Below are 17300 nucleotides of genomic sequence, written 5' to 3'. Positions count from 1 at the left end.
CACGCTGTTGCTGATTTTTGATTTCCTCTAAGGTGGGCTGTGGGCACAGTCTGGGTTGTCCAGTTCAGAGCTATTATCTTTCACACCGTCATTGAGCTGTATTCACACTTGTTTTGGATTCCAATCATACACTCTTTTCATTTCCTTTTTGACAAATATGGTTAGGGTAACTTGTGGGTAATCATGCAGTGTTTCACATAAGTACACTTTTACTTGAGGTTCTTCCTCATCAACGTCACTCTCACTTTTCTCACCCTAAATGGTCGTCCACCACATCCTCTAAACCTTTTTCTGTCACGTCCTCTCTGTCCACTGTTATCTTGCCAAACAGCATTCTTCACTGTCTACAACAACATTGTTGCTTTTGCTTCATTTCATTGATTTGTATTCAATATCTGAACATAGACTGTTAGTTTCATACACCACATAAAGTATTTTAGTATTTTGTTATGCATATAGCATGAATTTTTAACTGGTCCCTTTATTATATTCCCCATCTCTTTCTTTAAACAGTTTTAGTTATCACTGTTATTTTATCCACCAATTTTTTACACTTTTTTTTTAAAATTTCCATCAAATCCCAATTTCTTTTTCCACTGTGGTAAGTTTTATATATATTATTATAGTCGACTGAGAATGTCTTTTAGACATGTATTTCGAATCACCTTCAAGGTTTTCACCCTTAGTGTTCTTTAATTTGTTCACTACGAGGATTGAGATCAACGATCAGTCACCGCGTTCACAGAGATCATCGAATGTGCCAAGCTTTACAGGAACTAGTTCCTGCGGACACAGCTGTCTCAGTAAACCAACCTCTCAATTTTGATCAATCAAGACACACAACACAAAAGGTCTCTGAGACTTCCTCTAAGAAGTTAAAATTCACTTAGAGACTGACAAACAATAACACCTTATTTATAGTCTGATTTACCTCCAGCTGATCAGAGTTTACGTTGACACCGTCAGGTTCCACTCTGCCGCTGCTTCAATCAGACAAACTATCATTAATCTATTTTACGAGGACCCCGTCCCTCTTTTACCTCGTGACCTCGTCACGGACTTTTCTGAAGACCCAGTCTTCTTTTACCTCGTGAGCCACTCACGGAATTCTTATGAGGACCGGTCCCTATTACCTCGTGACCTCGTCACGGGGAACTTTTCTGAAGACCCAGTTTCTTTTACCTCGTGAGCCACTCACGGAATTTAAGATACCTTAGGATTTACTCTTTTCATACTCGCCTGATCTGTGTCCTGGCCCTGGTTCAGGATCCCGTCACCTCGCCTCGTCGGACCACCAGCCGACGTCTGACCTGGGCAGGAATTCACCTCCCAGGATTTTCTGCAGGTTCCAAACCTGGCTGTGCACAGACTTCAGTCGCCGACTCGATGTCCCGGCAAGAGAGGATCTTGGGATCCCGGACGAGCCCCCAATTATGTTAGGGAAAATGTTAGTTCCCTTTCTTAATCTTAAATAAAGCAGACACAATCAGTCGAGACCTCCTTCAGGATTTTACTTGCAAGGAGTGAGCAGTTTACAGCAAAGGCAACTTCCTCTCACTGAAGAGAAGACAGGGATTCAGCTCATAATATGTATTGCATTCTGGGAGGTGCATAGTCACACAGTACGTAGGAAATATTCTCTGCAACAAAGCAAGCATTGGGCACATCAGATAACGGATTGCTACAACTGGTACTCCCTATTTCTTGCAGAGCAGAAAGGAGAAAACTTCAAGGCTATAGCACAGCTAACAAGGCTTGAGCAGATCAGCAAAATAAATTCCAACAATGTTTCAATGATTAAATGCAGTATTTCTCCAACACACACGTCTACAAGAATCTACAAGAGCTGTGAACGATGAAAGAGAAAGGTGAACTAAACCGTGCAGTCCGAGCTGCCTTTCACGTGACGACTGGTAGAGAACAAGTAAAAGTAAAACTTATTTTGACAATTAGTGAGACTTTTAAATAAAAAAGTAATAAGTTCCCTAAAGATATTACCTGGTGCATTTATTGTGTCCAAAACATTATTATTATTATTATTATTATTATTATTATTATTATTATATGTTTTGGTTGTGGCAGAGTATAATGCAAAATCAACATGTTGATATATTGTTCGAAAGTATTGATTTACAAACACACTGTACATTATACAGTATACACAATAACACTACACACATCTACAGGAATCAAAGACCACTAATTAATTATGATTCCATGATAAATTAATGCATATCGGGCGTCGGGTGACAAATATGAACGTCAAATATCAGACATTGTTCATTTTCTTGTTTATCAGTCCACACATCCTGTAGCTGATCTACAGCTGTCACGTGACAAAAGAACGAATTATTAAGCAACGACGCTCAGTTGACTAAGTCCTGAGCGAATCATTTCTGTTTCAGGTCCTGCTGACTGAGCTTAAGCAGCTGCTGTCATGTGGAGAGAGAAGGTACTGCATGGAACTGAATGGGTCGTTCACTGAAAGGACTCGTTCCTCCCGAGTCATATAAAAGATTAGTTCATATTGAACGAGTCGTTCACTGAGATGACTCGTTCCTCCCGAATCATATAAAAGATTAGTTCATATTGAACGAGTCGTTCACTGAGATGACTCGTTCCTCCCGAATCATATAAAAGATTACTTCATATTGAACGAATCTTTCACAGTCGACAAATCACTGCTACTGTGTAGAACCTGCAGCATTAACACCTGCACACACAGTCCCGCTCGGCGTACTGCGCAGACGCACACCCTAATTAAATGAATTAACATATTTATATGTCACGGGCGAAGTCTGCTACTCAATCACCTGCGCTTAATTCCACGTTGATCGAAATGTACAAAGGAAACATGCGTAGATGCGTCCTTAGTAGAGACTGATACAGTACTATAGGACTATACAGTACTTGAGCCAACGTTGCACGTGTGAGAGGATCATTCTAAATTATATATGAACGGCACCTCATAATGCGATCTACATGTTTTACAGGCTTCTATGTCTATGTCCACGTCAATGTCCAGGGCAGGCGCATGAAAGGGTTAATTTGGGATTTTGGCCTTCCATAGTTAGCTGCTTTGTACACATGGTACTGATAATTACATTTGAGGTTTGCAAGTAAATGTATCCTTAAGACCAGGAACCAGCGGTGCAGTAGACAAATTGTATTTATTATCACAATGCACTGAACAAATTAACAACATCATGGTTTTCTTTGCATAGTGTTTCAAAATGACATCAATATACAGTATGTTGGTTCTATAAGCAATTCATTCAAATGTACATTAGGCATATTTTTGCTCATTAAACAAGTATTGTAGTTTATTCAATGTCAAGCAGCTTTTAAAGAAAACTGTTTCCAGTGAGTCGCCTGCGTTCGTAGGCAGTACATCACAAAAAAGACGTGAGTTTAGGTCCAAGGGTTGAACCCAGGAATGTCCTGAGGGGTCACAGTCTCTGTAATAACATGACAGAGATCGTATAAAAAGGTCCATAAACACAGCCAAGATGCTGTAGATGCAACTTCACGCAAGCGAATTGGAGACTTAAGACCTTGTCATATTTAGTCCTGGACATCTGTGCATTATTAACTATCTGATAACAGTTTCTGTAAAAACAGGAAGCAAATAGTTTTAAAAGGCTAAGAATTTACTGAACCTCTAGACCAGCTCATCTAAAAAGGTTTTGGTTCTGGGTGCACATAACCACACATAACTATCCAACATGTGTTTCATCCTTCATTTTTTTCAAAAATAAATGAAAGGCATAACCATTAAAAGTAATTTCACCTTGTTCGGGTTAATTTTCACAGCTCGGCACGTTGCAGTACTCCCAGCGAGAGTCAGGGTCGGTGGTGTAGCACCAGGGCCTCTTCTCGTTGTCAGGGTTACGACAGTAGTTGTTGTCTAGGTCACTGACAAGTAAACGTAATGCCATGAACACAGGACAACACAAAGATCCAGGTGGAACAGTGAACAAGAGCTCGGATTCATGCTTACGCTTCCCCCTTACGTCTGCTTTTGATCAGTATTGCAGCTCTCATCCACATCAATTCCTCCATCGCTCTAATGAGAATAGAAGCAGCAGCTCTTACTTGCAGGGGTAGTTCTCTGGGGTGCGGTTGTGTTGGTGCGGCGTCTGAGACGACCAGCTCTGACACGTTCTTCCAGATTCTGTCACTGCAATCGTTCCTCTGTACGCTTGGCCTCTACCAGTGGTACAGATCTGCTCTGGGACGATGGTGGGAGGCTCAGATGCTGAGGTGATAAGATAAAATGCTTGGTGATAGAGATGGAGAGAGCAACGCAATGCAGAAACACTAAAAACAGATGCAAGTAGTAGCTTTGTTTTGCATTTTAAGACAAAATATTTGTGATATGTTAAATACAGCCTAATGGGAATGGGTGGTGTGTATATGTGGGGGGGGGGGGGGGTATTTTACACTGGGATTGTATTGAGTAGTTCCATAGAAGCATGTTTAAATGTGTGGACCTACTGCAGCGAGGAACAGAACAGAAGTCCCATCGTTTGGATGGGTCCGTGGTGAAGCACCAAGGTTGGGGGTCTCCACTGGGGTTCCTGCAGTAGTTTTCCTCCAGATTCTTCTCTGGATGTCTAAAAGAGTTTGACTTTTGTTCAGCTTGTGGCTTATAAAAACGCTCCAAAATGCCAAGAGGTGTTGATGCGGTCTCACGCGCTGGGGCTGTAGCTGTGCTCATGGGGAGTCTGGGAGTCCCAGCGTTGGCAGGTAAAGCCGTTTTGGGTGGTGTGGATCTTTCCTTTGTAGTCCAGACCATTGCAGTGAATACACTCCTCTGTAAAGAAGCACCCACAAAGCTCAAACCGCCATCAGTTGGTTGCTTTGCCGCACAATTTATCCTATCTTTTCTATTTTATTCTATGTGTAGAATCTTCATTAAAATGCGGATTAAAGTCCTGTCTTTTCTATTAGTGTAGAATCCTCATTAAAGCATGTTTCACCTGGTCCAGGGGAGTTCACGCATCTCGGCACGCTGCAGTACTGCCAGCGGGTGTCGGGGTCGGTGGTGTAGCACCAGGGCAACTCTGTGCCGTCAGGGTTACGGCAGTAGTTGCTTTCTAGGCCTCTGATGAATACAAAGAGAAACACAGACCAATGCAGAGATGAAGACAAACATACAGTACTCTACGTAGGAATCGTGGCACTGGGGCTCGTACTTGTTGGGGTAGTTGCTGGTGGTCCGGCTGTGCTGATGGGGCGTCTGAGATGACCAACTCTGGCAGGTTTTTCCAGACCACGTCCAGGAAATCGAGCCTCTGTACGCTTCACCGTCACCGTTGGCACAGGTCAGGTGTGACACAACGGTGGGATTTACTGCAGCATAAAAAAACTATTTGCAAACATTCAGATAACAAAATAAATATGCAGAAGGAAGCACATTAAACCAGGTGGACCTACAGCAGAGAGGTACAGCGCAGTAGTCCCATCGCTTGGATGGGTTGGTGGTGAAGCACCAAGGCCGGGGCTCTCCACCCAGGTTCCTGCAGTAGTTTTCTTCCAGAGGCTTCTCTGGGTGTCTAAAACGTAGACGAACTGTTGGTTAAAAACGTCACAAACTCCTCCTTTTTCTTCATGGTGATTCAGGCGTTGCTCGTGTGGATCTCACGCGCTGGGGGTGTAGTCATGCTTGTGAGGAGTCTGGGAGTCCCAGCGCTGGCAGGTGACGCCGTTTTGGGTGGTGTGGATTTTCCCTCTGTAGCTCTCACCGTTGTAGAGCATGCACTCCTCTGTCAAACACAGGACACAGGTCAAACCACCCTCAGTTCACTGCTTGGCCCAATACTCGATCCTCGTCTACCACAGTTTCACCTGGTCCAGGGGAGTTCACGCATCTCGGCACGCTGCAGTACTGCCAGCGGGTGTCGGGGTCGGTGGTGTAGCACCAGGGCAACTCTGTGCCGTCAGGGTTACGGCAGTAGTTGCTTTCTAGGCCTCTGACAAGTAAATAAACTGTGGTTAATACAAAGATAAGGACAAATGTTACCTTTGCCTATATTCATGTTCATAGTTCTGTGGGTTTATCTTGTTATGTTGTCACTGTTTTGTCCACTGGTTCCAGTATGATTTTACATGGGGGCTCGTACTTGTTGGGGTAGTTGCTGGTGGTCCGGCTGTGCTGATGTGGCGTCTGAGAAGACCAACGCTGGCAGGTTTTTCCAGACCACGTCCAGGAAATCTTGCCTCTGTACGTATCGCCTTCACCCACAACACAAGTCACCTCTGGGACGACGGTGGAACCCACTGCCGCGTAGTGGAAATAAAACAACAGTCAAAGTGAGTTTTCTTTACAAAACTGTGAAAACACACCTAAACACAGTAAAGTTGTTGCTTAGTAAGACATGTCTGAAGATCAAAGAACATATTTGACAGTCATAAAAGAATGTTAAGTTAGTAATGAGTTGAGCAACTGCGTGTGTCTGTTATGGATGTACACTACGGATCAAATTTTTGTGGTCACCCAGACAATTTTGTGTTTTCCATTAAAAGTCACACATTTATTTACCAGCATGAGTTGTAAAATGAATGGAAAATATAGTCTTATTGAAAAGGTTAAAAATAATAATTAGTATTTGAAGTAGTATTTTTTAATCCTCAAACTTTGCTCAAATCTTGTCAAATCTGGGCCTTCTGACGCAATGAGCAGACGCATTGTACCATTACATTGCTGGAAATGGGCTTCTATACACACACAAGTAAACATTGCAGCAAAAATCAGACATTTGCAGCTAGAAAAGTCATTTACCACATTAGTGATGTAAACAGTGTATTTCTGAATCATTCATTGCAAAAAAAGTGCTTTTCTGTCAAAAATAAGGACATTTCTAATTGACCCCAAACTGAACGGTAGTGCACAGCAGACCAGTTTAGAGTCATCTAGTTATTGGTCATAGGTATAATGTGAACCTCATTGTATCTTACCAGTGCTGATCACAGCTACCAAGAGAAAAGCAGCTTTGTGCAGGTCCATGGTGAAGCTCCTACAGTTCACTGACAGCCTGTAGAGATTAGGGTTTAAATTAAGACAAGTATTACACAATATTTGTCATCATCAGACATGATAAAATACAGTCCAACAACCTTTTTCACATTTTGTGTTTTCTCAAAATGCCCTTTACTGGAATTGTGCTCTGACCCTGAAAACATTTGCCTGGTTTACGGTAACTGGAGGTGGAGAGCAAACAGTGAGCTCCAACTCCAACCCACGTGACCTCGGGCCTCGATTAAAGACGTGCGTTGATTTACTCCTAAACTTGAATCAAATCCAGAAACTGCATGAGTAGAAAAACTTCAGATTCAAATCCGTTCTGAACTATTATATATTAAAATGAATGAATCATGCATTTAACCAGGAACGTCAACAATTTTTTATATATTAATGAAATATTTTTTTTTTTTTTTTTGACGTGTCTCTTTATTCTGTGAAGGTGGTTTTATATTGATGTGTCCAGTTGATGGGTCTGATCACATCATGCAAACTGCACTTTACAGTTGCCCCAATTAACATTTGATGATCTTAAATGATGTTGCACATTTTTGCTGATAAAATGTCAAATATTTATAACACAATTTGCTTTTCAGCGGTGAAGTATCGCTGTAAATGCACTAAAGAAGCAGCTGGTGGTACAGTGCAAAAGATAGATTAACCGCAGCGTCTCCTGCAGACGGTGGGACTCATGGTCCAGAACAGATGCCAGCTTTGCCAGGACCCTTGTCTCACTCACCTCCTGCACCCAGGACAAAGCTGGACCTTGTTTGTGACCTTGTCCACGGTCTGTCTCACTCAGTGACGCGGCTGCTGCTCCAGCAAAATTTACAGCTTTTTTGATCTGTATTGTACTCTTGTTTTTCCTAATCGATTTATTTTCTTTATATATGTTCATCAAGTTTGCATCGAAACCGAATGTGTTACAGGCGAGGGTCAAACTAGACTCGGAACAGTATACTACTGTTACAACCGAGGGTCGAACTGGACTGAACGGTATTCTAAAACACGCACCCTGAGCGGGGAGACAGGCTACAAAGGCCTACAAACTGAACTGGGAGGGAGGACCCAAATGCACGACCCACAGACAGGACTGACATTAAATGATTTAATAAATAAAACATACAGACAGAGGACGATACGAACCAAGGACGCTGCGTATGCAGGATAGGCCAGAAATAAACCATGCAAACTATCACATAAAACTCACTGGTAAACTAAAGATCACTGCAGAGCAGGAAACTAAATAAACAATACTAAGAACACCAAACATGCAAACAACAGAACCTAACACAATCAGCAAACAAACACACAAACCTGGACAGAGCACCAACCATCCTTAATTGACTCACTATTTGTGATCGAGTTAATTAAATTAGATTCCAGCCCGTTTCCTTTCTGGGCTTGTTTAGTAGCGCTGACGTTTTGAAACACCTTGGAAAGTTCAACCAAGATGTTGTATTCACTCCTTCTTTTCCCCACACAGATATCACAGGAAAGGATGACTGCCCGGTGGTGCCAAATCAAAGGACTTAATACAAGCACAAAGCTAACTCTAAATCTAACCTACAGTAGGCAATGCTAAGAAAACATTAAGGACAATTCTACCTAACACTACAAACACAGAAGGGGACACCACTGCTTCGCCCAGTGTCTTTAACACTGAGCAAAGCTACGTGGTGCAGTGTGAAGGGGCTCCTGACCATTCGCTTACTTTCCTCCCACTCACTACACAATTCACCGGCGTGACACACGCCACCGCTGCGCTCTCTCTGCTGTCAGCTGTTTCTCTCCATCTCTCTCTGTCCGTGTGTCCTCCTCTTCCTGCATCCAGGTGGGTTTTCCTTTATAGACACGGCGGCACAGGTGTAAATGGATGACGTCACGCCGCCCCCGAACTGCACACAGAGGACAGGACACACACACATGCACAAAAGAAACAGGGCCACCTATTGGCACTTAACACCGTGAAGTACTAAATAGAACTGTAAAGGAACGGTGATGTACCTATTTGCAGAACTCATTTTATTGAAGATCAAAGTTCAGCTATTGATATCAAATCAACTGACTGTAAGACAGTTTACTAATATATTCCTCCAAAACTATACAGTGAAATAGGTTGATATTTGCTGTGGTAGTAGTCCATGAAGTACTTAGTAGAACTGTGAAGGACCGGTGATGTACTAATTTGAAGAACTCATTTTATTCAAAGTTTAGAATAGAGGCCAATTAACTCTTTATACATTTCATCAGTGCATATTTTCAAACATACACTGTAAATTTCATATTTCTTAAATTTACTTTTGTAAAGACATTAATCCTAATATCATCTCCATTGTTTACTAGAGTGAGTCTCTCCACTCTTTTCAGTGATCGCAACACTACTACCGTAGCTATGGCATGAATCGCGCACCTCAAATATACAACAATCCAGCCTTGAGACCAGAACACACATTTCCCAATATGCCCTGCAATCGGTTGTTATGTAATTATCTTTTATAAAAAACAAACAAACAAACAAACAAAAACAACATAGAGATAAAAAAACACATTTGAGGTAATGTCAAGGAACTTGGATTTTAAATTTATTAACATGACGGTTTCAGTAACATGATATTATATCATTTGAGCTCTGTGACTTTTGCATCTACTGAAGGTGTAGTAGACAGATTATATTCATTGACACAATACACTTAAATGAGCAACATCATCATTGAATAAAATACCATATTTGATTATTTACCAAAGACCTGCCTAATGTACGTCTGAATGAAATGCTATGAAACGCTTTGCAGTGTGTGCAGTTGTTGCAGCTTTTAAAAGAAAAATGTTTCCAGTGAGTCGCTTGCTAGACTAGAAAAATTACTCTATATATAAATCACTCTGACCAAACAGGCTTCTTTAGTTACAGGCCACAGTCATTAGGAAGGTTCAAACCTCCCCAAAGTTTAGCCTGCATAGACGGACCAGACAGGGCTGCACATGTCACTGGGGAAAAATTCCAGGAATGATGATTTTTCTGTCGTAGTGCATATTCTAGTTTGTGATATTTTTTGGATTTTTTGGCTTTGGATTCATCCATCTCACAATTTTATATGGAAAAACAAGCTAAGAATCACCTTAAAATTACACCAATGGTTAAAACCCAGTCCAACAGACTCCTCCTGGTTAGAAATTGAACAGACATTTTATGAAGACATTAAAGATTAACCATGGATCAGCACCAAAATCAAACACCATAGTTGCTACCAGAATATCAGCATGAGAACATCTCTGTCAGCCTGGAGGGATTTTCTTAAAATTACTGGATCTTCGCTTACTCTTTGCCAACACCCTCCTCCTTGGAACGGTCCAGACATCCTACAAAACAAAAAGGCAATACATTTTTCTATTTGGCATATTAAAGGGACAACACATCTGAAACATCTTTTACCCTTATTGAAGAATTAGTGTCACCATACGAAATCAATTTATAACAATATCACTAACTAAAGTCAAGATGTTAAATATAAATATAAATGTAAATGTTAAATGATAGCCGAGTGTAAAACTGAATATTTAAGACTCCACCCCCTATGATCCTAGATCAGTGACGCGGACTCAAACACCTCAAACAGTACGCATAGCTCACCCAGTCCAGTGAGTGGTAAGAAGGTTTCTTCTTACCATTCTAGAATTAATTGGTTTGGTAAATGGCACATTACTTTACACTGTGCTCTCAATCGAAACAACAATGCAACCTTGTCATATTTAATCCTGACAACCTGTGAAGTTAACACAGTATAAACTGGTTCTGTTTCTTTACAGTGGATGAATGGATGAACATTGCTAAAGGTTTCAATTTATACAAGCTTCTGTTGAAGTGGTTGTTAAGGAGAACAGGAAATCAATGGTTCATGGTTGGTTCATTTTGGTTGCTGGTGATTGGTAAAAACTAATACCAACATTCATCTTGAAACACACCTGGTGATAAAAGTATCTAAACATTTTGACCAGTTGGTGACAAACACTGCTCAGTCAGTCAGACTATTTGTATTTCAGCCTATACCTAATGATAAATCTAAATGCTTGGAGTTAAAATCATTAATTGGTCACCTGTTCCATGTCATTTCCCACAGCTCGCCACAGTGCAGTAGTCCCAGCGAAGGTCTGGGTCAGTGGTGTAACACCAGGGCTTCTTTGAGTTGTCAGGGTTACGACAGAAGTTGCCTACCAGGCCTCTGAAGAGCAGACATACTGTGACTAAACAAACACACTTAAAGACAGAATTTTGTCTTTTTCTTCCATGGTTTCTCCTGTTCTTTACTGAATCATGTAGTATTATACGTTCTCTAAAGTTCCTCCAATAGTCGCTCTCTAGCAACTTGTGCGTCCGAGTTTGACTGATTATTCTCAACTATTCTTACCCTCTGGGGTACTTCTGTGTTGTATAATCGTGTGAGTGTGGAGCCTGATCCGACCACTTCTGACATGTTCTCCCAGACCGAGTTTTGGAAAGCGTTCCTCTGTACGCTTCACCATTACCAGATGCGCAGGTCAGCTCTGGGAAGATGGTGGAACTTAGTAAAAAAGTGGATTAATCAAAAACAATCCTCATTATACCTGGTGCAGATGAAATCCCACACATTGGCACATTGCAGTACTCCCAGCGAATGCCGTCATAAGTAGTGTAACACCAGGGCCACGCCTCACCATCAGGGTTACGACAATAGTTGCTTTCAAGGTCACTGAAAAAATAAAGTATTAGTGATTAATATGAAGAAACAAGGATAGACAGAATTGTTTTTTGGTTTGATTCTGGTTCATGGTTTCTCCTGTTCTCTACAGAATGATGGTGCATTTTAGCATCAGCTCTCTAACATGTTGTCCGCCATACTCTGACGGAGCTTACCTTGTAGGGTAGTTCTGTGGGGTGTAACTGTGTTCGTGTGGGCTCTGAACCGACCAACTCTGACATCTTCTTCCGGTCCAAGTCTCAGCAATGCTGCCTCTGTACGCTCCGCCATCACCAGTTGTGCAGTCCAGCTCTGAGAAGATGATGTAAGTTAATAACAACCATGAACCATGCACCTACCTACATCCACCTACCTGCTGAATGTAAAAGGAGCACCTATAACTAGTTTTCTCACATTTAACTAAATGACACAACATGTTTTCTCACATTTAGTTAAATGTGCAAAAGTCAAAATGTAAATGTTAAATATAAATGTAAATGTTGAATGTTAAATGTAAATGTTAAATGTAAATGTTAAATATAAATGTAAAGGATCGCCGTGTGCAAAACTGAATATTTAAGTAGACTCCACCCCCTATTATCTTAGATCAGTGACGCGGACTCAAACACGTCAAACAGTATAGCGCATAGCTCCGCCCACATCTGACTCTGGATCGGTGCACGAAAATACCAGAGAGAAACCTGAAGTCGAAGCCATCATGCTCCGACTCCCTCCCGTTGGGGGAGATTGAACGGGCTGTAACGGCAGGTGTGCGGGCTGAGGCTCCGCTTCAAACTGCCGTTCTGTCGTAAACACCATTAATGAGGAGTCAAGTAGGTTTAAAAAGAATATTTCTGTGGCGCCGGTGGAGAATTAGTTGGCTAACTATACTAGCTAGCCGAAGTTACGTCCAGGCTAAAAACAAAAGTTTCCAGATCAGATGTGGGCGGGGTTTGCGCGCACTGTTTGAGGTGTTTCAATTCGCGTCTCTGATCTGAGACCAGCGCTGTTTGAGGTTAGGGGTGGAGTCTACTTGCACATTCATGAATATTCAGTTTTACACTCGGCGATCATTTAACATTTACATTTAACATTTACTTTTAACATTTAACATTTACATTTAACATTTAACATTTAGCATTTAACATTTAACATTTACTTTGAACATTTATCATTTACATTTAACATTAACATTTAGACTTTTGCACATTTAACTAAACGTAAGAAAACATGTTGTGTCATTAAATTTAATGTGAGAAAACTAGTTATAGGTGCTCCTTTTACATTTGGCACCCCATAACTACAGTTGAGTCATAGTTGGCAAAGTATCAATCGTGTTTAAAGTTTCCCTGTTTGCCACTGTTTTTTATTAGGCTACTCTACTGCAATATATCTGTCAAAACACAAAATATAACATATTTTCTAGAACTATTATTATTATTATTATTATTATTATTATTATTATTATTATTATTATTATTATTATTATAAACTCTGCTCTTAGCAAGTCTGATGCTTTTGGAATGACAATGCATCAATAATAGTGTCATATAGTTGTACTGAACTTGGTTGTTGCACTCAGACAAGAACCTGTGAACATTCCTCTGTGAAGCAAAAATGACAAACATTCCTGTAAACTGCTACTAGCTCAATGCTTCACCAATAAATAATACATTTTTAGAATTAGAGTTAAAATCATCATTATTAACCAGTTTCACCTATTCCAGGTGAATTCTCACATCTTGGTACCAGGCAGTACTCCCAGCGAGTGTTGGGATCAGTGGTGTAACACCAGGGCCTCGGCTCACCGTCAGGGTTACGGCAGTAGTTGCTTTCAAGGCCGCTGAAAAATAAATTTACTGTGATTGAGATAAACACACAATATTGTTTGGATTCTTTTTCTTCTCTTTTTTTCGTTCTACAGTGGCCTCATGTACAAAGACTTGCATAGATTTCATACTAAACTTGGGGTAAGTTCAAATCCTGAAAACTGTGTTAATAGAAATGCATCAACCTCTACTACTGTAAGTTCGAGTCTTGCCTGTTTTCTTTTGTGCATCCTATTCAGCGTAGAATTGAGTGCAGGCTGGTCTCTCTATGAGGACTAAACCTTGGTGAGGTCTGGCTGTTTGTTCTGACTGCGTTTGCTGACATGTATAATATTTGGATCCAGTGAATGAACAAGTTTCCAATGCTAAATGTATGCAGAATGGCTAAAAGAAACTTCCAGTTCACTCTGTCAAAAGCTTTTTTCTGGATCTAAGGAGACCACTTTGTACTCTAATTTATGGGTGGTGACATAATCAATTAAGTTGATCAATCTGTTCATGTTTGTTGACTTTCTACCTTTAATGAAGCCTGTTTGGTCAGTGAGTGAATTATATATGAAGTCATTTTTTCTAATCTTCTAGCAAGTGCTTTACACATTATTTTTAAATCTACATTTATTTGTAAAATTGGTCTGTAACTTGTTGGAAGTGTAGGGTATTTTCCTGGTTTTTGGAGCAGGCTTAGGAAGGCTGGATTCATATTTGTGGGTAATGAATGCTGTTGTTTAACTTTACCAACCATTTTGTAAAAGCTGGGTGCCAGCATGGACCAGAACTCCTTATAAAATTCAGTTGGGAATCCATCTGGTCCTGGAGCCTTTTTATTAGGCATCTCCTGCAGAGCTTCATGTAGTTGTGTCAAAGACAACAATGAGTCTTATGGTTTGTTCTTGCTTTAACTTTGGCAGTTCTAGTTTATCCAGAAACGCCTCTATGGCTGAGGTGGAGGGATCTACTTGGGACGTATATAACTCTTGGTAAAAGTTTTTAAAGGTATCATTTATTTCATAGGGATCATGAGTAATGTTCCCTTTTTTATTAGTTATTGAATGGATGATTTGTTTTTCCTTATTGTTTTTTAATTGGTTGGCTAAAACTATACCACATTTATTGGCATGGTCAAAGTTTTCGCAGTATAACTGATGTATCTGAAACTGAGTTTTACAATCAGTTATATTATTTAATTTCATCTTTAGGTCTTCTAGGACATCACTGGTTGGAGAGGCAGCATAATCTTAATCATAATAATAATAATTAGTGACTTAATCTCTAAAGGTTTTATTAATTGTTTTAATTAATTAATTAATTGTATAAAACCTCAAATTCTCTAACAGCATCTCACACTCTCCCTAGTGTACCCGCTCTCCCAAGTCTACATGTACCTATGTCAGGTTTTCATGCGTACAGTAAGTGCCCTTTGTACATGAGGCCCCTGTTCTCAAAAATGGTAAATGGTACATGTTCCTGCACTTGTACAGTGCTTTTCTACCCAGTGATACTCAACGCGTTTTAACACTGCATTCACATTCATTCACCCGAATACAAGGACACACACACACATGAACGCACACGCACGCTCTAACCTGTTGGGTTTGTCCTGTGGACTGTTGTGGTGTTGGTGTGGGCACTGATCCGACCACCTCTGACATTTTTTTCCAGACCAGGTTACAGCAATCGTGCCTCTGTATCCTGTGCCATCACCGAAAGCACACGTCAGCTGTGAGTGAACGGTGGAACCACCTGAAGAAGAACATAGTAGTAAAATATTATGAAAAGACTATTTTGAGATTTCTTTCAATTTTAACTCCGTACTAAACCATCCACCTGCAGTTAAGTCACAGAGTCAAATGAAGAAATATTGAGACAAACCAATAAAACTTTAATTTAGCACATTTATTTAAGAACACAATCAAGCACATTTACTCTTCCCATGCTGTGTCTGACTAATTATATAAAATTTCACCTAATTTTTAAACACAGGAGTGAACAAAATGTTTGTGATCTACCCATCTGTATATGTATTAAACAATAAACTCTCAAACACTGATCAGTGTAAATGCATACAGCATCCACAGTATTGTTTCTCTATTTTTCTTCCATACGTATTTTGGCATCCAACTAGTCCTGCATACTTTTAGCTACAATTAAAATTAAAATGTACAAATTGCATTCGCATTGCAAATTAATTCAACTGCCTCCATCTATTTTGCATATTTCAGACTTTTTAAGATATTTATATACCTTAAGAAGTTTTTTTTTCAAAACTCAAACCAGTCCAACTCTTTCCTAGAGCCTGCTGCTTACATTGAGCAGGCATGTTAAGTCAATCAGCAGCTGGATAAGCTAACTGACACCTGTGCAAGATGATCAGCAGGGACAGTTGGAAAACCAGGGAGCCTGGCTCTCAAGACTGCACATTGACACCTCTGCTATATACTGTACAGTCGGCTTTGTATTATCAATAGTTTTTGGTTCTTTTGGAAATTCACGGTGGGTAGCACTGTCGCCTCATAGCAAAAGGTTCTGGGTTCGATTCCCAGAGGCGGCCCTGGTGCCTTTCTGTGTGGAGTTTGCACGTTCTCCCCGTGTTTGCGTGGGTTCTCTCCGGGTTCTCCGGCTTCCTCCCACATCCAAAGACATGCATTAGGTTGATTGGCTTCTCTCCATTGCCCGTAGCTGTGAGTGTGTGTGTGTGAATGGTTGTCTGTCTCTGTGTTGCCCTGCGATGGACTGGCGACCCGTCCAGGGTGTACCCTGCCTCTCGCCCATAGTCAGCTGGGTTAAGCTCCAGCACCCCCGTGACTCCGCATTAGGAAATGGAAAATGGAAGGAAATTCACTATGTAGTTTGAATTGTGTTCTTTTTTTAAATAAAACAACCCTATACAGAAATTAGGGTAGTTTGATGTGATTTAGGAATAAAACACATTTCTATTTCACATCCAGATCTTATATATTTTGGGATGATGATCATTTACAGATGTGTCTTACCATTGCAGATCACGGCTCCCAGGAGGAACACTGCTTTGTACACGTTCATCACGATGCTCCTTCACGAGCAGCTTCTAGTCGAATGCGTCTCAGAGGAACCTGGAATCTAATATACCAGCGAGGCAAACGGGAACACCTTTATTAGTTAATCATTGTCATGAAGTGTTTCAACATCTTCTATTACTGCAGTCAGAGCTGGTTTGAAGGTTGTCTTTCAATTTTCTTATCAACAAGTCAGTAGCCAGAATCAATGTTCTGATCCGTCAGTCCCTGATTGAACCGAGTTCCAGTTTACAGTAACTGGACCATGAGATTAAAGGCGAACAAAACCTGATGCCAAAGAACCTCTGTAGCACAAACAAATTTAAGTGGCCTTGACAACTGCAGACTGGTCGACAGGTTAAAAATGCATCTGTCAATTCTGTGATATTTGAGGAAAAATCCCTTACATGCCCAGATGAATAAAGAGGGTTAAAGGGCGTAAAACAAATATGCAAATCGTGAGAAAAAGGCAGAGAATTGGCAGACATGATGGAGAGAAGGAAGCTGGATGTTCTGCGTGTGCAGGAGACGATGTGGGCAGCAAAGCACATAGTATTGGAGGAGGATACACACTGGTACCATGACACCATGGTGTGGATAGGAAGAGGAACGGGGTAGGAGCAATGCTGAAGGGGAAGTTTGTGAACAGTGTTCTAGAGGTGAAAAGAGACTCAAACAGGATGATGAGCCTAAAGTTAGA

General features: G+C 40.8%; 2 protein-coding genes across 3 annotated transcripts; both read right to left on the bottom strand.

Moving 5' to 3' along the window:
* Positions 1 to 3153: 3153 nt before the first annotated feature.
* Positions 3154 to 9450, bottom strand: LOC114849362 (plasminogen-like). Of its 2 annotated transcripts, XR_008693948.1 has the most exons (14): positions 8342 to 9450; positions 6961 to 7037; positions 6126 to 6282; positions 5851 to 5975; positions 5648 to 5768; positions 5440 to 5558; positions 5199 to 5355; positions 4983 to 5107; positions 4696 to 4816; positions 4498 to 4616; positions 4096 to 4258; positions 3791 to 3915; positions 3555 to 3609; positions 3154 to 3458 (listed from the first exon to the last, which is right to left on the bottom strand). XR_008693948.1 is itself a non-coding variant. In XM_029140736.3 (13 exons), exons 1-12 carry the CDS (start codon positions 8359 to 8361, stop codon positions 3801 to 3803), a joined length of 1419 nt encoding a protein of 472 aa, XP_028996569.2. In that variant the 5' UTR covers positions 8362 to 9450; the 3' UTR covers positions 3154 to 3458; positions 3791 to 3800. The 2 variants fall into 2 exon arrangements, 1 of the variants encoding a protein (XP_028996569.2); XM_029140736.3 differs by lacking the exon at positions 3555 to 3609.
* A 137-nt stretch (positions 9451 to 9587) lies between these two features.
* On the bottom strand, positions 9588 to 16662 carry LOC114849368 (plasminogen-like). Its single transcript, XM_029140747.3, has 8 exons — positions 16559 to 16662; positions 15152 to 15308; positions 13458 to 13582; positions 11916 to 12051; positions 11627 to 11751; positions 11431 to 11566; positions 11120 to 11244; positions 9588 to 10384 (listed from the first exon to the last, which is right to left on the bottom strand). The coding sequence occupies exons 1-7, from the start codon at positions 16605 to 16607 to the stop codon at positions 11130 to 11132; spliced, it is 843 nt and encodes a 280-aa protein (XP_028996580.1). The 5' UTR covers positions 16608 to 16662; the 3' UTR covers positions 9588 to 10384; positions 11120 to 11129.
* Positions 16663 to 17300: the final 638 nt, after the last annotated feature.

This window comes from Betta splendens, chromosome 24, assembly GCF_900634795.4.
Source record: "Betta splendens chromosome 24, fBetSpl5.4, whole genome shotgun sequence".
Classification (NCBI taxonomy): Eukaryota; Metazoa; Chordata; class Actinopteri; order Anabantiformes; family Osphronemidae; genus Betta; species Betta splendens.
This window is presented reverse-complemented; position numbering and strand designations above follow the sequence as displayed.